The sequence below is a fragment of the Anastrepha ludens genome, chromosome 3, assembly GCF_028408465.1.
Source record: "Anastrepha ludens isolate Willacy chromosome 3, idAnaLude1.1, whole genome shotgun sequence".
Classification (NCBI taxonomy): Eukaryota; Metazoa; Arthropoda; class Insecta; order Diptera; family Tephritidae; genus Anastrepha; species Anastrepha ludens.
In genome coordinates, this window is record NC_071499.1 from 79970358 (window position 1) to 79988966 (window position 18609).

An 18609-nucleotide genomic window follows, 5' to 3' on the forward strand; every position below is an offset into this window, starting at 1 on the left:
ATGGGTGAGTGTACTCAACCATCTAATTGTGTAATTATTGAATGTAAAATTTGCTTGAAAGAATCCAAGTTTTGGCTGTGATGTGTAACATATTATATGGGTGGTAATCAAACTTCTGGTAATTGTTCCTTTCGTATTGTTCTCACACTTATAAGCAGTGTCTGCAAGTATGCACTTGTGAGGAATTTTTGTTTCAAACGAATAAGTGACTGGCATTCGCGATATATGATTAGGCAGCCTGCACTCGTGACAATGATAATCGATCTGCTTTGTTTTCTCTATAATTCTGTAATATTTTTCTCCACCTTTATTTTTCAGACAAATACTAATGTAGAGCTCATGCGTACATGTAGTCCTTTCGTTACTACCGGCGACAATTGGAAGATGAGAAGATCTGAGTTGGTGCCCGCATTGACTATAAATCGGGTAAATTATGTTATACTAATAAATAAGTTGTTTTTGTCCGGGCTAGTTTCTACGATGGATTTATTTGTGGATGGTACGACCTTCGACACAAGGGTTGGGGATGCATTTTTGGCAAATGGCAATCACTTTGAACCAATCATCAGCCTTTGGCTCGCTGAGAGTGCATTCGAAATTAATCGTAGAGTGCCTCTTTTGAATACTTCTTTATCGAATTGATATGGCTAGCTGGTGATAGTGATAGGAAATGGTGTACTTGATAAAGTTAAGTTTGATAAGCAAGGGGGATTTCCCCGAATAAGGAGATTGTGGTATTCTTTTTACCACCTGTTCTTGGCTGAGTGAGCCTTAGATGTAGACAAAATCAACAATGCTGATTCAGTGCCTGCATAGTGAAGTCGACTGGCTTGGGTAGAGAGAGCCAATTACCCAAGCTAATACTCTCGTGTCATCCCCCATATGTCAAACCTTATTATAGTAGCGATTCGAGTTCGAGGTGTGGAAATTAAGTTCTGGGAACTATCAACAAAACACAAAAGAATTAAGTTGTGCACAAAATTGTCTTATAAATCTTCACAAAAGCCTCCGACTAACTCTACCGAGCGACTCTGACATCGGTCCTACGATTGGAAGCATCTTAATTTCTCCCACTCTTACCAGTTTGGCTTCCTTGCAGAATAGGAAAAATCCATAGCAGGCGATATTGGGACTGCAAGGTGGGTGCAGCAGCGTTGGAATGCTTTTTTTTCGTCAAAAGCTCTTGCCTAGGAACGGAAGTGATCCAGCCATGTTTGGCGGGCTTGGGTGACACACGGAAAATAAGTAATCGCTTCAAGATGGTCAACTTTCTATTTACTGTCTGTTTATCAAGAACATTTTTTTCCCTTGTTCACTAGTTTCGAGAGCATAGTGCCTCGACAAGACTTGGCAATCACTCCTAAGTAGTGGGAATGCCCACTTGTCATTGCTTACGTACAACGCCTTCTTACTGCTTGGAGCGACACCTGTGTGTCACATTTCTCTGGCAGAAGGATCGTACAGATGGTTGCGCACTTCGCTAAAGTAGTGTATCTGCGCTATTACCGCGGCTGCCCGCTTCCTCTTGCTGGCGCATCCTGATGCAATGTGGAAGTGTGTGCTTTTCTTTTGATTTTTTGCTTGTTTGGACAGCCAAAATGCACATAATGCGCTGACTATTCTGCGGGAGTAAGGATGTAAAGAATAAGACTTTGGTTTTGAGGAATGAGATTTTTTTTTTAGGAGGACCGTGCTTTACATTGGATTCGAATCCAGAGATTAATAACGTTGAGGGTATCCGAGCAAAGCGATCAACATTTCTTTTCGTCGCAATTTGGGTATCCTCGCTATAGTTGACCTTTTCCAGTTTTCACTCGTTGTTGACTTTGTTTTCGGGTCTCAGCGCCATACTCAACTGTACAGGTGCCTAATCACTAGTGACCAGTGACTATTTGGTTCTTTCTACCCCTGTCGTCGTTTGCTTTTTCTTATTTCCACGACGAAATTTAATAAGTTACTTTCGAAAAATTCGTATAAAATATAAACTAAATGTACCATCGATTTGTAACTTTGGCTGGAACTAGAGAAATATTCCCTCTTTTCACACATATGTGCCAGTTCTGTAGTTATAACTGAATTCATGAAACGTAATTGCACGCCACGTATCTTCACTGTATCTCCGCAGCTGCCCGCAAGACTAAGATTCAAAGCACATGGCGCCCATATCTTCAAAAATCTTGAGGATCTCTTTGGGTGGATATCAGGTGACATTTTTGGAATTGTAATTTTTAATATTCATCTGCCCCTAAATCGATTTTCTGTCCGTTTTATAACAGCATACAAGTTATTCATATTGAAGTTTGCAACCTTTTCAACCAGTCTATCTCACAGCCATCATCTGGGAAAGCTTTGCTTTCCAATTACCATGGGTATTACGTAGGAATAGGAAATCCATTAGTGGCAAGTTCTTCCTCCTATTTGAGGTGTGTGCTTTGATGTTTTCCCACAAATAAAGGGACCTACATTTTTATGCTTGCTCCGAACGGAAGATGGTTTTTATAGGAGCTTTTTCATGGCAAAAATACTCGCGGAGGCTTGCTATTGCCTGCCAAGGGTCGACTGCTACTAGAGTGATCTTTGTCTATCATTTGGTAGTTCATGCCCGGGTTCGAACCCCCGAGTAGTAGTCACGTACTAGCCCTTTCGGCTGCGGTGGCTGCCCGTAAAGACACAACTTACTCAAATAATTATTCATAAGCTCATAAGCTATATAACTATTTGCTTTTATTAAACTTTTCGAGAATTATATGAACTCCATGCAAAAGCATTCATCTTGCCTGATATTTTCACCTTAATTTCGATGGTTTTTAATCAACCATAATTTTTCGCAAACCGTAATAAAAGTGTCTTACATTTTCGATTCAACCGTCTAGATCCGTTGCTTCTACCCTGCAATGCGTGACAGTGCTCTGAAGGCCATCGAATTCCTTACAGCTGCCAACGCGCGACCTCAAAATGCCAAAGAGGTGCGTACTTATGACCATTCATTTTTATTTATCTATCGTTATGCACTTACTAAAATACGTTTATATTTCAATATCTTTTACTTAACCTTTTAGCTCGCCAACCGATTTGCCGCACAATTCATGTGTCATTTCATTTGGAGCGTAGAAGCGAATGCCTTCTGTGATCCAACCAAAGGTAACGCTTCCCCTGACTGGCTTTGCCCATTGCAGCGTATGGCCGATGCCTTCATCTCTCAATCATTTAAATGTGTACGCTATTTTATACGCACTGATATCTGCCCATGGCTACGTAAATGCTGTCCAGTTCGCTTCTTTCCCGCAATCACGGATCGCTTCTTCCAGCAACTACTTGTCGACTCGTTAGAGGCGCGCGTCCAACAGGCCGCCCAAGGAAACAAAGTGGGACGATATGGGTTGCGTGGCGATGTAGTTGATCACTTGCAGCGGCTTGTGGATAAAAAATCCATAAAAGACATATTGCAAATCGCTGGACATACAACAACAGTTTTGATTGATGGCTATGAGACGGCAGCGATGCTGGTTGCGCACTGTCTGTTATTGGTGAGTGAAAACGATGAGGTTGTGTTTGTTGAGATTATTGCTAAGTCGAAGTACTCGCATTATGTTTTTCATGTAATATTTGTTTTTTGTATTTGCTTTTGTCCTCAGCTTGCACGTAATCCACGCGTTCAACAGAAGCTCAGGGATGAGCTAATCTCCGCTGACGTTGCAAACAGCTTTGACACACTTAACCGGTTGCCTTATTTAGATCAATGTTTACATGGTATGCATTTAAGGGCTTCCATTAATTTTCAGCGTTTTTAGCTTACTTCTTTTGGACTACTTTTCCTTTGTAGAGACGCTACGTCTGTTTCCACCGCTCCCATCACTCTTCAAGCTCTGCACTGAAACTATCACTTTGCAAAATTCTGATAAATCCTTTTTAACTTTGCATCCTGGCGATGCAGTTTATATTTCTACTTACTCTTTCCACCGCGATCCTGATTACTTTGAAAATCCTGAATCATTTTGGCCTGAACGCTTTGCTGAAGAGTTGGGTGGAGTGCGAAAATATCGAGAAATGGGCGTTTTTATGCCATTTGGCGATGGGCCTCGCATGTGTCCAGGTAAGTCTGGAAAAATTCAAATTTCTATTTTAAAGTGGTACATAAAGTGTATGAGTGGCAAGTGTGAATTAATTTTTGTGGGCCCAAAAACAAGTAAAAGTCATGAGTTTACAGGATCACTTGAAAGTGAAGGAAGTTTTAAATATTTGGTGAAACGAATACAGTAAAAATAGTCAGAAATATTATCGTCAATGTTTTGTAGCATAGTTTTATGTTTGTGGTACATTTTAGCACCTTATATATATAATTGGCGCGTACACCCTTTTTGGGTGTTTGGCCGAGCTCCTCCTCCTATTTGTGGTGTGCGCCTTGATGTTGTTCCACAAATGGAGGGACCTACAGATTTAAGCCGACTCCGAACGGCAAATATTTTTTTTGAGGAGCTTTTTCGTGGCAGAAATACACTCGGAGGTTTGCCATTGCCTGAAGAGGGGCACCTTAGCTTCTCCTTTTATTTTTTCGAATAATTCCTTCTATATAGAAAATTTTATGACTAAAAACATGACAATATTTGTCAGAAAATTCAATATGACTCCTTATATTCTAACTTTTACTGCCATGTAAGTAATCGGTTTCTATACTCAATCATACACCGTGTTGACTTTTTCTCTTTACAATTTGTTGCTTTTCTTTATTAAGCTTTTCTTTAATGTTCTCCATTATGTCGGCAATAGTCTAAAAACTTAAGGAGATATGTTTTTTACAAAAAAATATTATATTAAAGAGTAAATCTAAGAATTGAATATGGGTGACTTTCACGAGCTTCGTTACAGTAGAATATTCCCTCAACCGAGTTGTTCAAGTGCACTCTCGCGATTTTCTGCACTTGTCTCCTTTACGGCCATTTTGATTTCACGTTTTAACTCTTGAATTATCTTTGAGCGGTTGGCGTAACATTTATCCTTAACGGCGAGCCATAAAAAATTGTCTAATTGAGTCGACTTTAATGTTTCATAATTTTGTTTAATTCAGAAGCTAATCATTTTTTAAATGTCTAACCACAAACCATACCACGGATGGTCTTTAGCGGTCACAAAAAAAAAAAGAAAAAAATTATTTGATAGTTCAAATTTCAAACGCTAGATGGATCACTCAGATTTCTTTAACTAAATTAAAATAATCAGTACTGTTGTCTGTTAATTGCGTTTTATCAAACTAATTCTTTTTAGTATTTATTTGAATCTGTTTTATGACCTAATTTTAGAAATTTCCTGCTTTAATAATAATAACTCTGATGCTCGTATTTGATATTAATATTATTAAAATTGATATTTTGATTATTAAAAAAGAAACCTAAAACCTAAAAATTCCACTTTTTAATGGTTTCTGTTTATAGGTAGGAAGCTCGGACTTGCTGAGGTGAAAGTCATCGTTTCTGAGTTAATTAAAAACTTTCTAGTGACTTGCGGCCGCAACACGCGCTCCGACAACAAGCTTGCTGCTGACTCATTTCTTCTGATGCTCGATGGTGACATTGAACTTGTATTTGAACGGCTGCAGTGACTTCAGTCGGAATTATCGATGCTATTATGTGCCCTCGTACGAGCATCGTAATTGGAAAGTATTATGTCAAACTTGAGCGACTCCTGTCAAGTGATCCATGAATTTTGAACACTGCAGTTAATTCTTTCAGAAATTGGTTTATATTTAAGTCTGAGTGTAATAAAAAGAACCCTGAGCAAATTTCGCAATAAATTGTTTAATTGAGCCCTTGATTTTGAAAATGGTATAAGTCAAAAATTTTAAAAATCTAGTTTATCAGCTATTTCATATTAAATCCTAATAAAATACAATAACATAATCTGAAGAGATTAGCAGTATGCCATGAAAATTAACTCGATAAAATGTGTTTATTTTTGGGTTGGTAAACAAAGTACAGTTACTGTTTTTTTTGGATAGTGGTACATATTATATAAGTCAGTCTGTTCACAAAGTTTGGCTAAATAATTAGTAATTTTGTTATGTCTTCAGATAACGGTTTAGGTAAGATCAAGTAATCCTTTTAATGTAAAAACGTACTATTTATAGTTAATTGTAGACATTATATGGTGAAGAAGTATAAGTAATGCTCCCAAGAAAAAGAAACGAATAAGACTAATATCGTCTTCAGATCAATCAGTTCATACTTTAAAAGTGAAAGAAAGAAGACACGAAATCAACTTAATTATGCAAAAAATATAATAAATATGAAGAGAAATAGTGGAGAGGAATATGAAACAAATGAGTCTAAGCATGTGAGTGGTAAACTTATCGAAAAAAAATATTGCCTTTGCCAAAAAATATATAAATAGAATCGGATATGAAGACAGGAAATTTAATTTTGAGTTGTTTTGGAAATTAGCAAGTTTCGAAAAACAGAATTTGTTTGGGTATGGTTTGGTTCGAAAACAATACTTTCAAAATACTTTTAAAATACGAGTATCTAACGGAAGACTACGCCGTTAAATTCTAGAACACCTGGAACGGATGGTCCTGGCAAAATGGCTGGTTTATCTAGAAAAACAGATGAAGAAGAAATTAAAGTGCTAAGAGCACATATTCTGAGCTTACCAGCATGTAGAGCCATTACACGAGATCACATCACACTTCAGGTCGAAAGTGTCTAAGTGCTGACTTAGATATTCGAAAAATGTATGAGCTGTATGGGAAATAATGTGATTAAAATATTACATGATGTGTGAAGGAGAGGACTTACAGGAAAATATTCAACACGGAGTTCAACTTAAATTTTCATACTCATCGTAAAGGCACATGCCAAAAGTGTGATACGCTAAAGCTAAAAATTGAAGCAACCAGTAATGAAATACAAGATTCACATCTTAACAGTGCCGAACAGGCTAGAAAAAGTGTAACAGATGTCATACAAAAACCAAAAGATAACCTGAGTGAATATTACATTTGATCTGCAGAAAGCACTTCCTTATCCAAAACTTTCTGTTTTGGTAGCGCAATATGTATGTATATAATTAAAATGCTAAAATGTGTGCATGGGATGAAACAATCACCTCACCATCTTAAAGCACATTCGGGATATTACCACTCAAAAGCATATCATAGCTTGATGCCTGCTCAGGACAAAATCGGAACATAGCTTTAGTTTGGTTAAAAATTCTTCAGTCATCTGATAATAATGATGAAACAGTTGATCATAAATTTATGGTATCCGGTCATTCTTTTTTGCCAAATGATCGTGATTTTGGTTTGATAGAAACTAGAATTAAAAAATGGAATTATTTATACATACCTGAGCATTATTATAATTTAATAGAAGTATATTATGTAAAAAGAAAAACCCATTTTTGGTAGTACAAATGGCTCAGAAAGATTTCATTTCGACAAAACAACTAAAAGAATCAACGAATAATAGAAAGAAAAACACCAATGGAGAAGCTGTGTCTTGGCTAAAAATACAATGGATCAGATTTCTAAAAAATGCTCCATATAAGATGTTTCATAAAACTTCCTTGGTCGACAATTCCGAATTCAAAGTATTACAACGCTCACCTAAAAGAGGAAGACCTAGAATATACGAAGATATTGATTTGCTTCCATTATATACAACCATTAGACCAATAACAGAAGAAAAACGTAAAGATATGATGGATTTACTACCCTATATCCCACCAATTCTTCACAAACACTTTATTTTCCTAAATACTAATAAATAATTTACTTAGTTACAATGAAATGAGTTTGAATAAAATGTTAATTAAAAAAATGTTTCCTTGATAGTATAAGTCATTCTTTAAGTCATGCAGTTATTTTAAGGGGGAAGTCTACTGTGAATTTTTCAAAAAATCGATTTTTTTTTTATTAGCTTAAAAAATACTTTGAACCCTCTTAAATAAGGTACAATATGTGTTACAGCTGGCTAAATTTTTCTTCGTTGAAATTTCGACCTTTTCCCGAAGCGCTCCAAAGCGCGTACCTGCTATACTGAAACTTTAAACGCATTTTTCTCGAAACTAAGTTTTTGTATACGGTGTACACGATATCTCGAGTTCTGATAAATGAATCAGCTTAAAAATTTAATTATATATTCTCTGTAATAGTGTCTCTCGTCTGACATAGGATTTTTTTGATATCGTTATTTGTTAAATTGTTATAAACAATAGTAACATCAATTTTAGGCAAAAAAAAAGAAAAAAATTTCAAGAATTTTTTTTTCAACGCCAAAATTTTTTATCGACATAATCCTACGTCAGACGAGAGTCAATACTATGTATATGATAACAATATTTTGTTTTTTTGTTTTAGATCACCGAAACGTAAGATTTCATGTACACCGTTTAGGCACCTAAGAAAAGCGGACCTGCGCTTGCAGAAGTGCCACAGCGGCCATTTTGAATATTTTGACTTAAAATTTTTTTTTCAAAAACTTAAATATATAATAAAGATAAGAGTTTAAATAGATTTTATGTACGAGCATTATTTTGTTAGAAATAAAATCCGGAAAATAAGCCTGTTTTTTCCCTTGTCACAGTAGACTTCCCCCTTAAAAGTGGTATAAGTTATTCCAACTTTCAAAACCACATTTCCTTTTATAAATTGGGTGTAAATATCACAATCGTAATAAATACTTGTTTGTTGGCGCTACTTTACTGTCGAAAATATGACTTATACCACTTTCAAAATCAAGGGCTCAATTTTGAGATTAATTCATTGCACAAATTTTGATTTATAATTTTTTATCATTTCTATATATATTTTATTTTATTTTTTCGGATAAAAAATAATTTTAAAAACTGTTTTTTTCTGTACAAAAATTAAATTTGATAAACATAAATCCGAGTCGTTCCGGGAACGCATAACCGGCTTTTGTGGGAACGCCAAAATACTGCTGTAGCCAAGCCAGTATGTACAAACCGCAATAAAACGATAGGCCACCAATTTTATGATACATTTTTTTTTTTTTTTTTCAATGTTCGAAAGCATTCGATACGCTACCAACTGATGGTATCAGAGGAAGAGGTAGGCCTTCTCTGTATTGGAAAGGTCAGATCAAGAAGGACTTGGCTTCACTCGGTGTCTACAACTGGCATCGGTTAGCTTAAGTAAGAAACTTAATAGATCAGAGGAATGTTGTTTCCTAGTCGGTTGGGTCTTTGATGCCAGTGCGAAGCAAAACTTTCATTTAAATTGAATTCAGTCATATTTTCTGGGTAGTGTTGCATGCTAACCGAAAAGTTATTATTATATATTAAATTAAAGAATTCTGTTGTATTCGGATTGCCGGCTCTACCAGCTATAATTTCGGAAGGAGGAAAAATTTGCAAAAATACGCGACTAAAACAAAACCCGTATGAACCCTTTTTATTCATTAAAGTTCGTTTTCGAGATACTCAATCCTATGCTTACATATGGATAGGGTGAGCCTTGTAAAATTTGCTTTTTGAATCGGCTATAAAAAAAAAACTAATCAATATTTCTTCAAACTTTTTTTTTATTTTGAAGATTGAACATCGTCGTTTATAAATGAAAATAATATCGTTCAAATGACTGCCACGACTGGCTTTACAGAAGGCCATTCGATGAACCCAATTTTTAAGCACATTTTCGAGTGTTTGGGCTCCAATTTCATGAATGGCAACTTCGATTTCGTGTTTTAAAGCACCAATTGTCTCTGGATGGTTCGCATAGCATTTGTCCTTAAAAGCTCTCCACAAAAAATAGTCCAACGGGCTTAAATCACAGCTCCGAGGCGACGAATTGATATCGGAATTTCGGCTGATTATTCGGTTTTCAAAAACGGTAGCTAAATGTTCGAGTGTAACTTTGGCAATGTGACAAGTTGCACCGTCCTGTTGAAACCAAATGTCGGCCATGTCATGCTCTTCAATTTTTGGAAACAAAAACTCGTTGAGCATGTCACGGTAACGCTCGCCATATACTGTAACCGCGCGCGGCTCCTCGCTCATTTTCGAAAAAAAAATGGCCCGATGATGCCGCCAGACCAAAAACCGCAACAAACAGTGACTCGTTGTGGATGCATTTGCTTCTCTACAGTAACGTGTGAATTTTCTGAGCCCCAAATCCGACAATTTTGCTTATTGACGTAGCCACCGATGTGAAAATCAGAAAAGAAGAAGAAGACTCACCACTTTGGAAATAGGTTTTCAGTATTTCCCAATTTTGTTCAAGCGTATAGCGTCCCATTTCGTTAATATCAAACCTTTAAGTAAATTATGAACACATTTGACATGTCATTTGTGTTACCATTCTCAAAAAAATAGGTAGTTCAAAGAGCAAACGCTATATGGCCCAACCTGTATATATAAATTCTCATTATTTTCTTTAAATTTGCTTAGTTTTTTTTCGATTGTTTAAATTATGCCAGGCATTCAAAAGCTAATATTTGAAATCGATGCCTCGTTATTTTGGATGACCTGTTACAGTACATTACTCTTATATTATTAAATTTTTTGGATAGTACGTCCGCGGTAGTCTAACGTAAGTGCACTAGCCTAGGCTGACTTTACCGATAAGCCTGAACAATCAAAACAATCTATATGGGCAGGGGCTCCTAATGCTTTATGTCTTATATACTATTCGAAGAAACTGAAAGAATCAGCTGCTGAACAACTTATTTGGTACTTCAACTTCCACTTCCAATTATTTGCCTAAGTCTTTAAGACTCCAGCAGTGGAAGTATTAAGTGTCAACTATTTTGCTTTACAAGATTTTGCTGCTGCTATACTTCAATCTTCTTATCAATATCGCCATTAGTGTGAAGTGTACAGAGAATCAAAAGGAGAAGAAATTAATTAAGAAAATTGGCTGTTTGCTTGTTGAGTTGGAAAATTGCAAACACAATATTTACCATGGCATTTATGCATTGGCCATTTTACCAGCAACCAGAAGCAAATATGCCAATGTGCGGTCGCTCAACGCCACACTTACATATATTTATTATATATGTAATTATATATAGCTCACCCTCGGCATACAAAAGCCTAACGCCTTGGGCAGCGGCTTCTTCTTCCACTTCTTGTGCAATATTGCTTTGAAATGTTGCAATGCAATTGCAATTTGCAACAAATAAGTAAAATCTTAACTGAGTTGCCACTTGACCACATTAGTGGGTCGCGATAAGTGCGGTCGAATGGATGTCCGGTCGGCTGGTCGGACAGTCAACTGAACAAAGGGTAGAATGGTTCAACTGAGCCTCAATTGGCGTTTGCTGGTTGGGCACATAAAGCCTTGCAACTTTGCTATCGCTGCCCCTTGAAGGGCAGCTTGGCAAGCGAAAAGTGTCGTTCAGAGGGTAGGCAATTATTGTAAATATCATTGCGAAATGCAGAAAGTGCCACCAGGCATGGATGAGCAGAAAAAAGAAGAGAAGGGCAGCGGGAAGTGCTGCGGCTTATAAATACAAATAAATGAATATTTGTAATGCACTCTAAATGGGATACTTTGAGCTTGTAGCTTTGACGCAATCAATTGAAAAGTAAATGCGAGTGTAAATACATACAAACGTACATACATAAATGGCTTAAATGTAAATATAGCAGCTAACGGATGCAACGTTTTATATATAATAGCCCGTGGTGCAGAGAAAACCTAGAAAGAGGAGTAGGAAAGAAGTTGTAGTAATCATTGCAAAGGTCTGCAGCAAAAATAGTTGTAATGCAATTACGTAAAGTGTCTTCTGCATAGTACTTTAAGCGGATTCATGTGCACACACGCGCATACTCCGACTCGCATTATAGATATGAATCTTGGGTTCCGGGAGTATTCTTTAAATTAGCGAAATATTAATATTCGTGTTGTCTCAAATAATCCTAAATTAATATGAGTGAAAGAACATCCACTTCTGGTATGTATATAAATTAAATTCTGGCTTTATCTACTACGTAGGTTTCTTCCGAGCAAAACGGAGGAAGAGTCTTCTGGCTCGAAAAAAGGAGAGAAGCAAGATTCTTCTTCCTCCGTTTTTAAGTTTTCTGGCATCGAGCTTTTCTCGACATTCTTTAACAGATATGTACGCGCTAAAGGATTATTAAATTAATACAGATTTCATTAATGCCTATTGAAATTTGGTGTGATAAAATAATTTTTACTTTTTATTTTTTTATTTATTACTATTATATTGTGGTGAGCTTCTAAGAAAATACTGTTAAAATTTGTTTTAAGCCAAGTTGCAAAATAATGAATATTTAGACCATGGGACTAGTACCGGAATCTTGGGGCTGTAATAAGGACATCCAGAAATCATAAATCTGAAAAGAAGCAGCTCAAAGCAGATGATCGCCCGTTTTTTCGCAAAATCTGGTATCTACTCATGCCGCAACTGTACCACTAGAAAATGCTGAGTTATATACAACCCTTTGTTTGCCAAAAAGTTCGGAGAATTAAAGAAAACCAACCGCCGAAGACGAAGCATCCTTCACCAAGCAATGCGAGCTCTCGCATATCTACCCACCCAAGAGAGCTTTTAAGCACTCAAAATGTCGAATTAATTGGTCATTCGCCTTACAGTCCCTATTTGACACCTAGTGGGGTCAACGTTTACTAACCTCTGAAGAATCCTTTAAACAGCTCGCTTTGGAGATATTCACTTCTGAGTGGCAAAAGTGCTTTGAAAATTGCTCCAAGCGCATGCAGAAGGAGAATATTTGGAATTACTTCCATTTAATTATTATTCTACTGTGTTTTCGTTATCTTCTTTACATGCAAATTTTTTATACAGAATGTAAGTGATCACAGTAACAAATTGTTCGTTAATTTTAATACGAATGTGATAATTAAATCTTTCTTGTTCTTCACATTTAACAACATTTATTATTGTAATTGTCCCTATTTCGTGCTGCTTCAACTAACAACCCAATAGTCCTTAATCCTATCCACTCTCTTACGTTACGTAGCCAGAGCATATGCCTACTTCCAACTCCTCGTTTACTTCGTTTTTACCTAACACAACAACCTTACAACAACTCATATTTAAGTACGGTTGCCGCCGTAGCCGAATGGGTTGGTGCGTGACTACCATTCGGAATTCACAGAGAGAACGTTGGTTCGAATCTCGGTGAAACACCAAAATTAAGAAAAACATTTTTCTAATAGCGGCCCCTCCTCGGCAGGCAATGGCAAACCTCCGAGTGTATTTCTGCAATGAAATACTCCTGCCGTTCGGAGTCGGCTTGAAACTGTAGGCCACTCTATTTGTGGAACAACATCAAGACGCACACCACAAATAGGAGGGGGAGCTCGGCCAAACACCCAAAACGGGTGTATGCGCCAATTATATATATATAATTTAACTTCACAGTCAGGTAAATGTAAATATGGATCATTAAAACCACTGAAATGAATAAAATAGAAGCATTTGAAATGTGGATATATAGAAGAATTCTAAGATTACCCTGGACAGATAGAGTAACAAATGCTGAAGTATTGCGAAGAATTCAGCATGATCGACAATTACTAACCACCATAAAAAGAAGAAAAGCTGCGTATTTGGGTCATATTATGAGAAACGACAAATATCATGTACTTCAACTAATCCTGCAAGGAAAAATAGAAGGCAAACGAGGCATAGGCAAAAAACAACTATCCTGGCTGAGAAATATAAGACATTGGACTGGAATCGGCAATGTAGGAACTTTATTGGAGACAGCGAGAAATCGAGACCTTTATCATGAAATTATAACAAATTTATATTAAACGTAAAATATTTTTCTAATTCGATATTTAATTGTAATATATTTTGTATAAATTGTGTGATCGCCTATATTTGGAATCAAATTGGCAAATAAAGAGGAAGGAGATATAATTTAACTTTAAACATCCCTCTTAAATATTCTTCAGCCATGGCATTACTAAGGGTGAGGGTTTTTGTATCAGGGCCGGAATGATACCATCCGGTCCAGGTGATTTGAAAGGTTCAAATGAATCGATTTTCCAATCCAGTTTTTCGTAGGTAATTACATCTATTTTAGAGAATCTTCCTATCACCCTGGCTAGATCGATATTGTTTGCGTCGACATACAGCCTGGAAAATGGGCGCTAGTAAGATATTCTATAGATTTTGTGCGGTGTTAGGTCTATGTACCATCTTTCCTCCTGATAAGGTAAAGTATAGAGGGATGCTTTGACAATAACTTTCTAAGCCTTGCCACCTCAACCATTTTTTCTATACCCGCAGAGAAGTCCTTCCAGGAGTTTCTTTTGGCATCAAGGACATTCTTTGTAAAGAGCTTAAGTGCATTTTGTGGTGCTTTATCGTTAGTAACAGCTTTCTATCCATTTTACGTTTCGTTATGACTTCTTTGTTACTAACTTTGTCTGTCCACGATATTTTCATCTTTCGTCATAGTGCCACACCTCAAATGCCTAATTTATGCATTAGGCCGGGTCGATTTGTGGGGAGGCAAAAAAATCGCCCATTGCTCTGTGAAAATCATATTCTAGGGATCAAAATAAGAAACTTTGCGAAGGAGTCATACCTCTAAAACGAATTCTGAAGTCCCCAATTTGGGTCTAACTTTTTAGTTTCTTTTCTCATGTAAAGGCCAAAAATGGTGATATTTTGAGATGATTGTATGGGGAACCCCCCAGGGAAGTTCCAGGGGGTGTGCCACTGGCATGGGTGGATCGGTCGTCCAAAGTTAGTGGGGTCGGATATGGACCATTAAAACCACTGGATTGGACTCGATTGGAGCACTCTAAATGGGTCAAAGTGGGATTTTTCGTTCGACCCAAATTGGGGGACATCAGAATTCGTTTTAGAGGTATGGTTCCTTCGGCAAAGTTTTTTATTTCGATCCCTAGAATACGATTTTTACAGAGCAATGAGCGATTTTTAAATCGGCCCACCCTATTATGCATACTCGTAAGGTATTTCCGGTAATTGAAGAAATCTTCCCTCGTTGCTTGAATTCGACAGCAAATTTCTCTGCCATTTGTCCATATTTCGCTAAGACAACGTCCTAGGTACTGAAATCGCGATACTCTTTGGATTGGATTGTCATATACTCGTACGTAAATGTTAGAATTGGAGTTTTTTGAAACAACCATGAATTTGATTTTTTGGGTGTTACTACTTAGGCCGTATTGCAGACTTTTTCCGCTGACTTCTTTAAGGAGATATTGCAGGTAATTAATTTCGTCTGCCAATATTGTAGTGTCACCGGCAAATCGTATATTATTTATTATTTCGCTGCTGACTTTTATTTCTAAGTTGACTGATGTCAAATCTTCTAGAAATATATATTCCGAGTATACATTGAAGAGCATTGGTGATAGGACACATCCTGGTAAACTCCTTTCTTTATTGCAAAATCACTCGTCACATCATTTTGTAGTCTAACGTTCGTAGTCTAACGTTCGAATATATCTTGGAAATGCAATGAAATGTATTTTCAATCTTTGGGCGCAAAATAAAAAAAAAATTGTATAAATAATTCATAAGTATGTTTGTATATATATGTATTTGAGTATTTGAAACAAAATAGCGTTGCTGCAGAAAAAAACTAATTATCTCTTGACAGTAGCGGAGTCTTGCTTTATTTTCTAGATACAGTAGACTGAATCGCTTCTCTTGGTAACTGGTTCTTTTCACAGCAGCGCACTTGTGCCCAATGGTATTATGATTTTGTCTATAAAAAGTTCTATGTAACTGTACAAAAGAATCGAGTTAGATATAAAATTAGAGTGATGAGAGGAGTCGATTTAGCTGTCCGTCTGCCCATCCGTGCACTCGCTAACTTAAGCCTAAAATACAATTGGGATATTGTATTGGGCCACATATAATTCAATTTCAAAGGTAGGTTGGATGGCAAATGTGCGAAATCGGTCAATAATCACGCTCAGCCTCCATATAATTTTAATTAACAAAAATGATAATAATTAACAAATTTGCCCAAATTCTAAATTCTGACTAAAATGTCCGCGGTATATAAAGTTCGCTTCGCATCGAGTTTAGTACTTCTATACTTGTCTCTAAAGATCGTTATTTCCATCTGATGTGATATGAATTGAACACTAAGGTCATGCTAGTCGACACCATGCATGAGCATCAGCTGTCTTTTAGTTGGCTAAATGATAGTCCAGAGTATTGTTTATAAGCGCGCGGAAGCATTTTGCAGATAGCAAACTCGAAAAAAGGAAATCAGTAGTGGATTTCAAACGTAATAGGGTGATTGTGATAAAGCTTTTGTTTATCGCACCATTACTCTTTACAATGATACTGGTAGCATCGCGAAACGTCATGGAAGTGGTCATCAAAAGACTACACCGTCACGTGAAATGGTTTAAAAAGTGAAGAAGCGACTTGAGCGAAATCCCCGATGTCGTACCAATCAAATGGCGAAATAACTGAAAATATCTGACCATAGCATCCGCCGCATACTTAAAAATGATCCCAAAGTCAAGCCTTACAAGATCCAAAAGGCGCACGATCTCACAGCAAAGCAGCAACAAGTCAGACTTGAGAGAGCGAAGGAGTTGTCTCGCTTGGTCGTAAACTCCCAAAACTATAGGGTTTATTTGACCGACCGTTCATACGAGAATTTGAGCCATCAATTGGCCACCAGGAGCCAGCACCCGTAACAGGTAATGGTTTGGGCCGCTGTAACCGCAGATGGGTGCTCGGGAAAGTATTCTGTAGATTGCTTTCAAGCCGTGGGCAGACCAACATTTCGGTGAGAGACCATGGGCGTTTCAACAGTACTCGGCACTGTCTCACAAAGCTCGAGTGAACCAAGAATGGCTAAAAAACGGCGTTCCGAACTTCATAAAGTCCGCACAATGGCTCTCAAATTCACCAGACACGAATCCGATGGAATATTCTCTTTGGGCCATTTTGGAGAGCAAGGTCCGAATTCAAAGATTCACCAGTCTTAAAGTGCTGGAAAAAGCCATTGTCCGCGGGTAGGCCAAAATGCCTGCAAGTCACATTCGGGCAGTTTGCGATTCGTTTCTGGGCCGTCTTAAGGCCGTAGTCAAGGCAAAATGTGGTAATATCGAGTAAAAGTAATTTGATTCTTAATTTTGTATAATTTTCACACATATTTCATTTTGAATTGAATAAAAGTAATTTTCCAAACTAAATTTCTGACCTTTTTAATTGGGTACATTTCGAGCGCCCGACCCTAAATTATGAAAAGGGTCGATATTTAAGATCAATATATCACAAAATTGGTGATAGTTTGGAAAAATTATCGTCCGAGTGAATGGAAGAAACGGGTTCTGTAGAGGACAAAAAAGGCAGATAGACAGGTAGTCCAAAAACTGCATGTTCTGGTGAGAATATTGCTGCTGTAGCGAAAAGTGTTGCTGAAAAACCTTTCACATCGATGTGTCGATGTTCCCAACAGTTAGACAATCGAATTTTTGGCGGATTTTTCCTGTAGATGTACTCATGGTGAACATTTAAATCATGTCATTTTTCGCATGCAATTGTTAAGAGACGTATTTTGAATAAAAATACTGAAACCTGAAATAATCTAAATTTTTGCATATTTTATTTTAAAATAACATCTAAGCGTGTCTTTTGAAATACCCTTTACATACATTTTTCATGCCTTCAAATATATTTGTTAGTATGTACTACCTAAAATTTGATTACAATGAAACAAGTTGCTTACAACAACAAAACAAGTAGCTTATGTTGCTTTTGCCGCAACAATTCTTCTTCTTATTACAGGATATTGCTTTTATTGTAATTGCTTTCGCTTTGTTTTTTCAATTTGTTTTGAAATGGCCATTATCTTTGCGATGTTATCTTGCCATTTAAAGTTTATGGTTAGTGTGTGGCTTATTGCCGTTTAGTAGACGAAAAAAACATCAGAAAAACTTTACACGAATATAATTAAAAAACGACGTCGTCTCTAGGGTTGTAACGAGCCTCTGAAAGGGGTGGCTTTGTTGGCAAGGGTGCCATTGAATGCAATAACCGTCACTCAGTTGGCTGCTGCCTGTCGCATGTCGTATGCACTGACATGCCTTTGACATCAAACGGCACACGTTGACCTAAGTCAGTCGATCTCCCATTCTCCGCAGTCACAGCCGCTTAATTGCGTCACAAAGCATCTGCCGCAGCATATTGCAGTTTGTTTCTATTTATTGTTGTTATTTTTATTTTCCTTAAAATGCCACTGTTGCTGCTAACAGCATCCTTATTTGATACTTGGATATATGTATGTATAGTATATATACTTATCATACTTTTGTGTCTTCTTCCGGTAATTTAATGAAATTTCGCGCTTCGCTTGAAAATTACGTAAATTGGAAAAGTGCTATAAAGCGCAGCAATAAGGTGGCATTCATTATACTCGTCGTATATGTTCGTATATAGCTGTGCGTGTACGTATATGTATGTATGTAGTTTGTTCACATTTTCCCCACTTAAGGGCGTTGCAGATGCCCTCAGCAGTGACATCAAAATAATATCTTTTGTTCGCTAGATTTATAGCGCCACAAGCTGCTGCAGTCAGAGCTACTTGAGTTCTTTCAATCTTCATTGCTTTTACTTTCAATTAAATATTTTCTAGCGGCCCTTTGTGAGGAAAATACGA

The 18609-nt window shown here is 37.0% G+C and overlaps 1 protein-coding gene across 1 annotated transcript; it reads left to right on the forward strand.

The window, feature by feature from the left end:
* Positions 1 to 5777, forward strand: LOC128857571 (probable cytochrome P450 28d2). The gene is made up of 7 exons (XM_054093324.1): positions 1 to 30; positions 319 to 426; positions 2874 to 2966; positions 3060 to 3527; positions 3636 to 3750; positions 3824 to 4093; positions 5430 to 5777. The coding sequence occupies exons 1-7, from the start codon at positions 1 to 3 to the stop codon at positions 5594 to 5596; spliced, it is 1251 nt and encodes a 416-aa protein (XP_053949299.1). The 3' UTR covers positions 5597 to 5777.
* The last annotated feature ends 12832 nt before the right edge of the window (positions 5778 to 18609 follow it).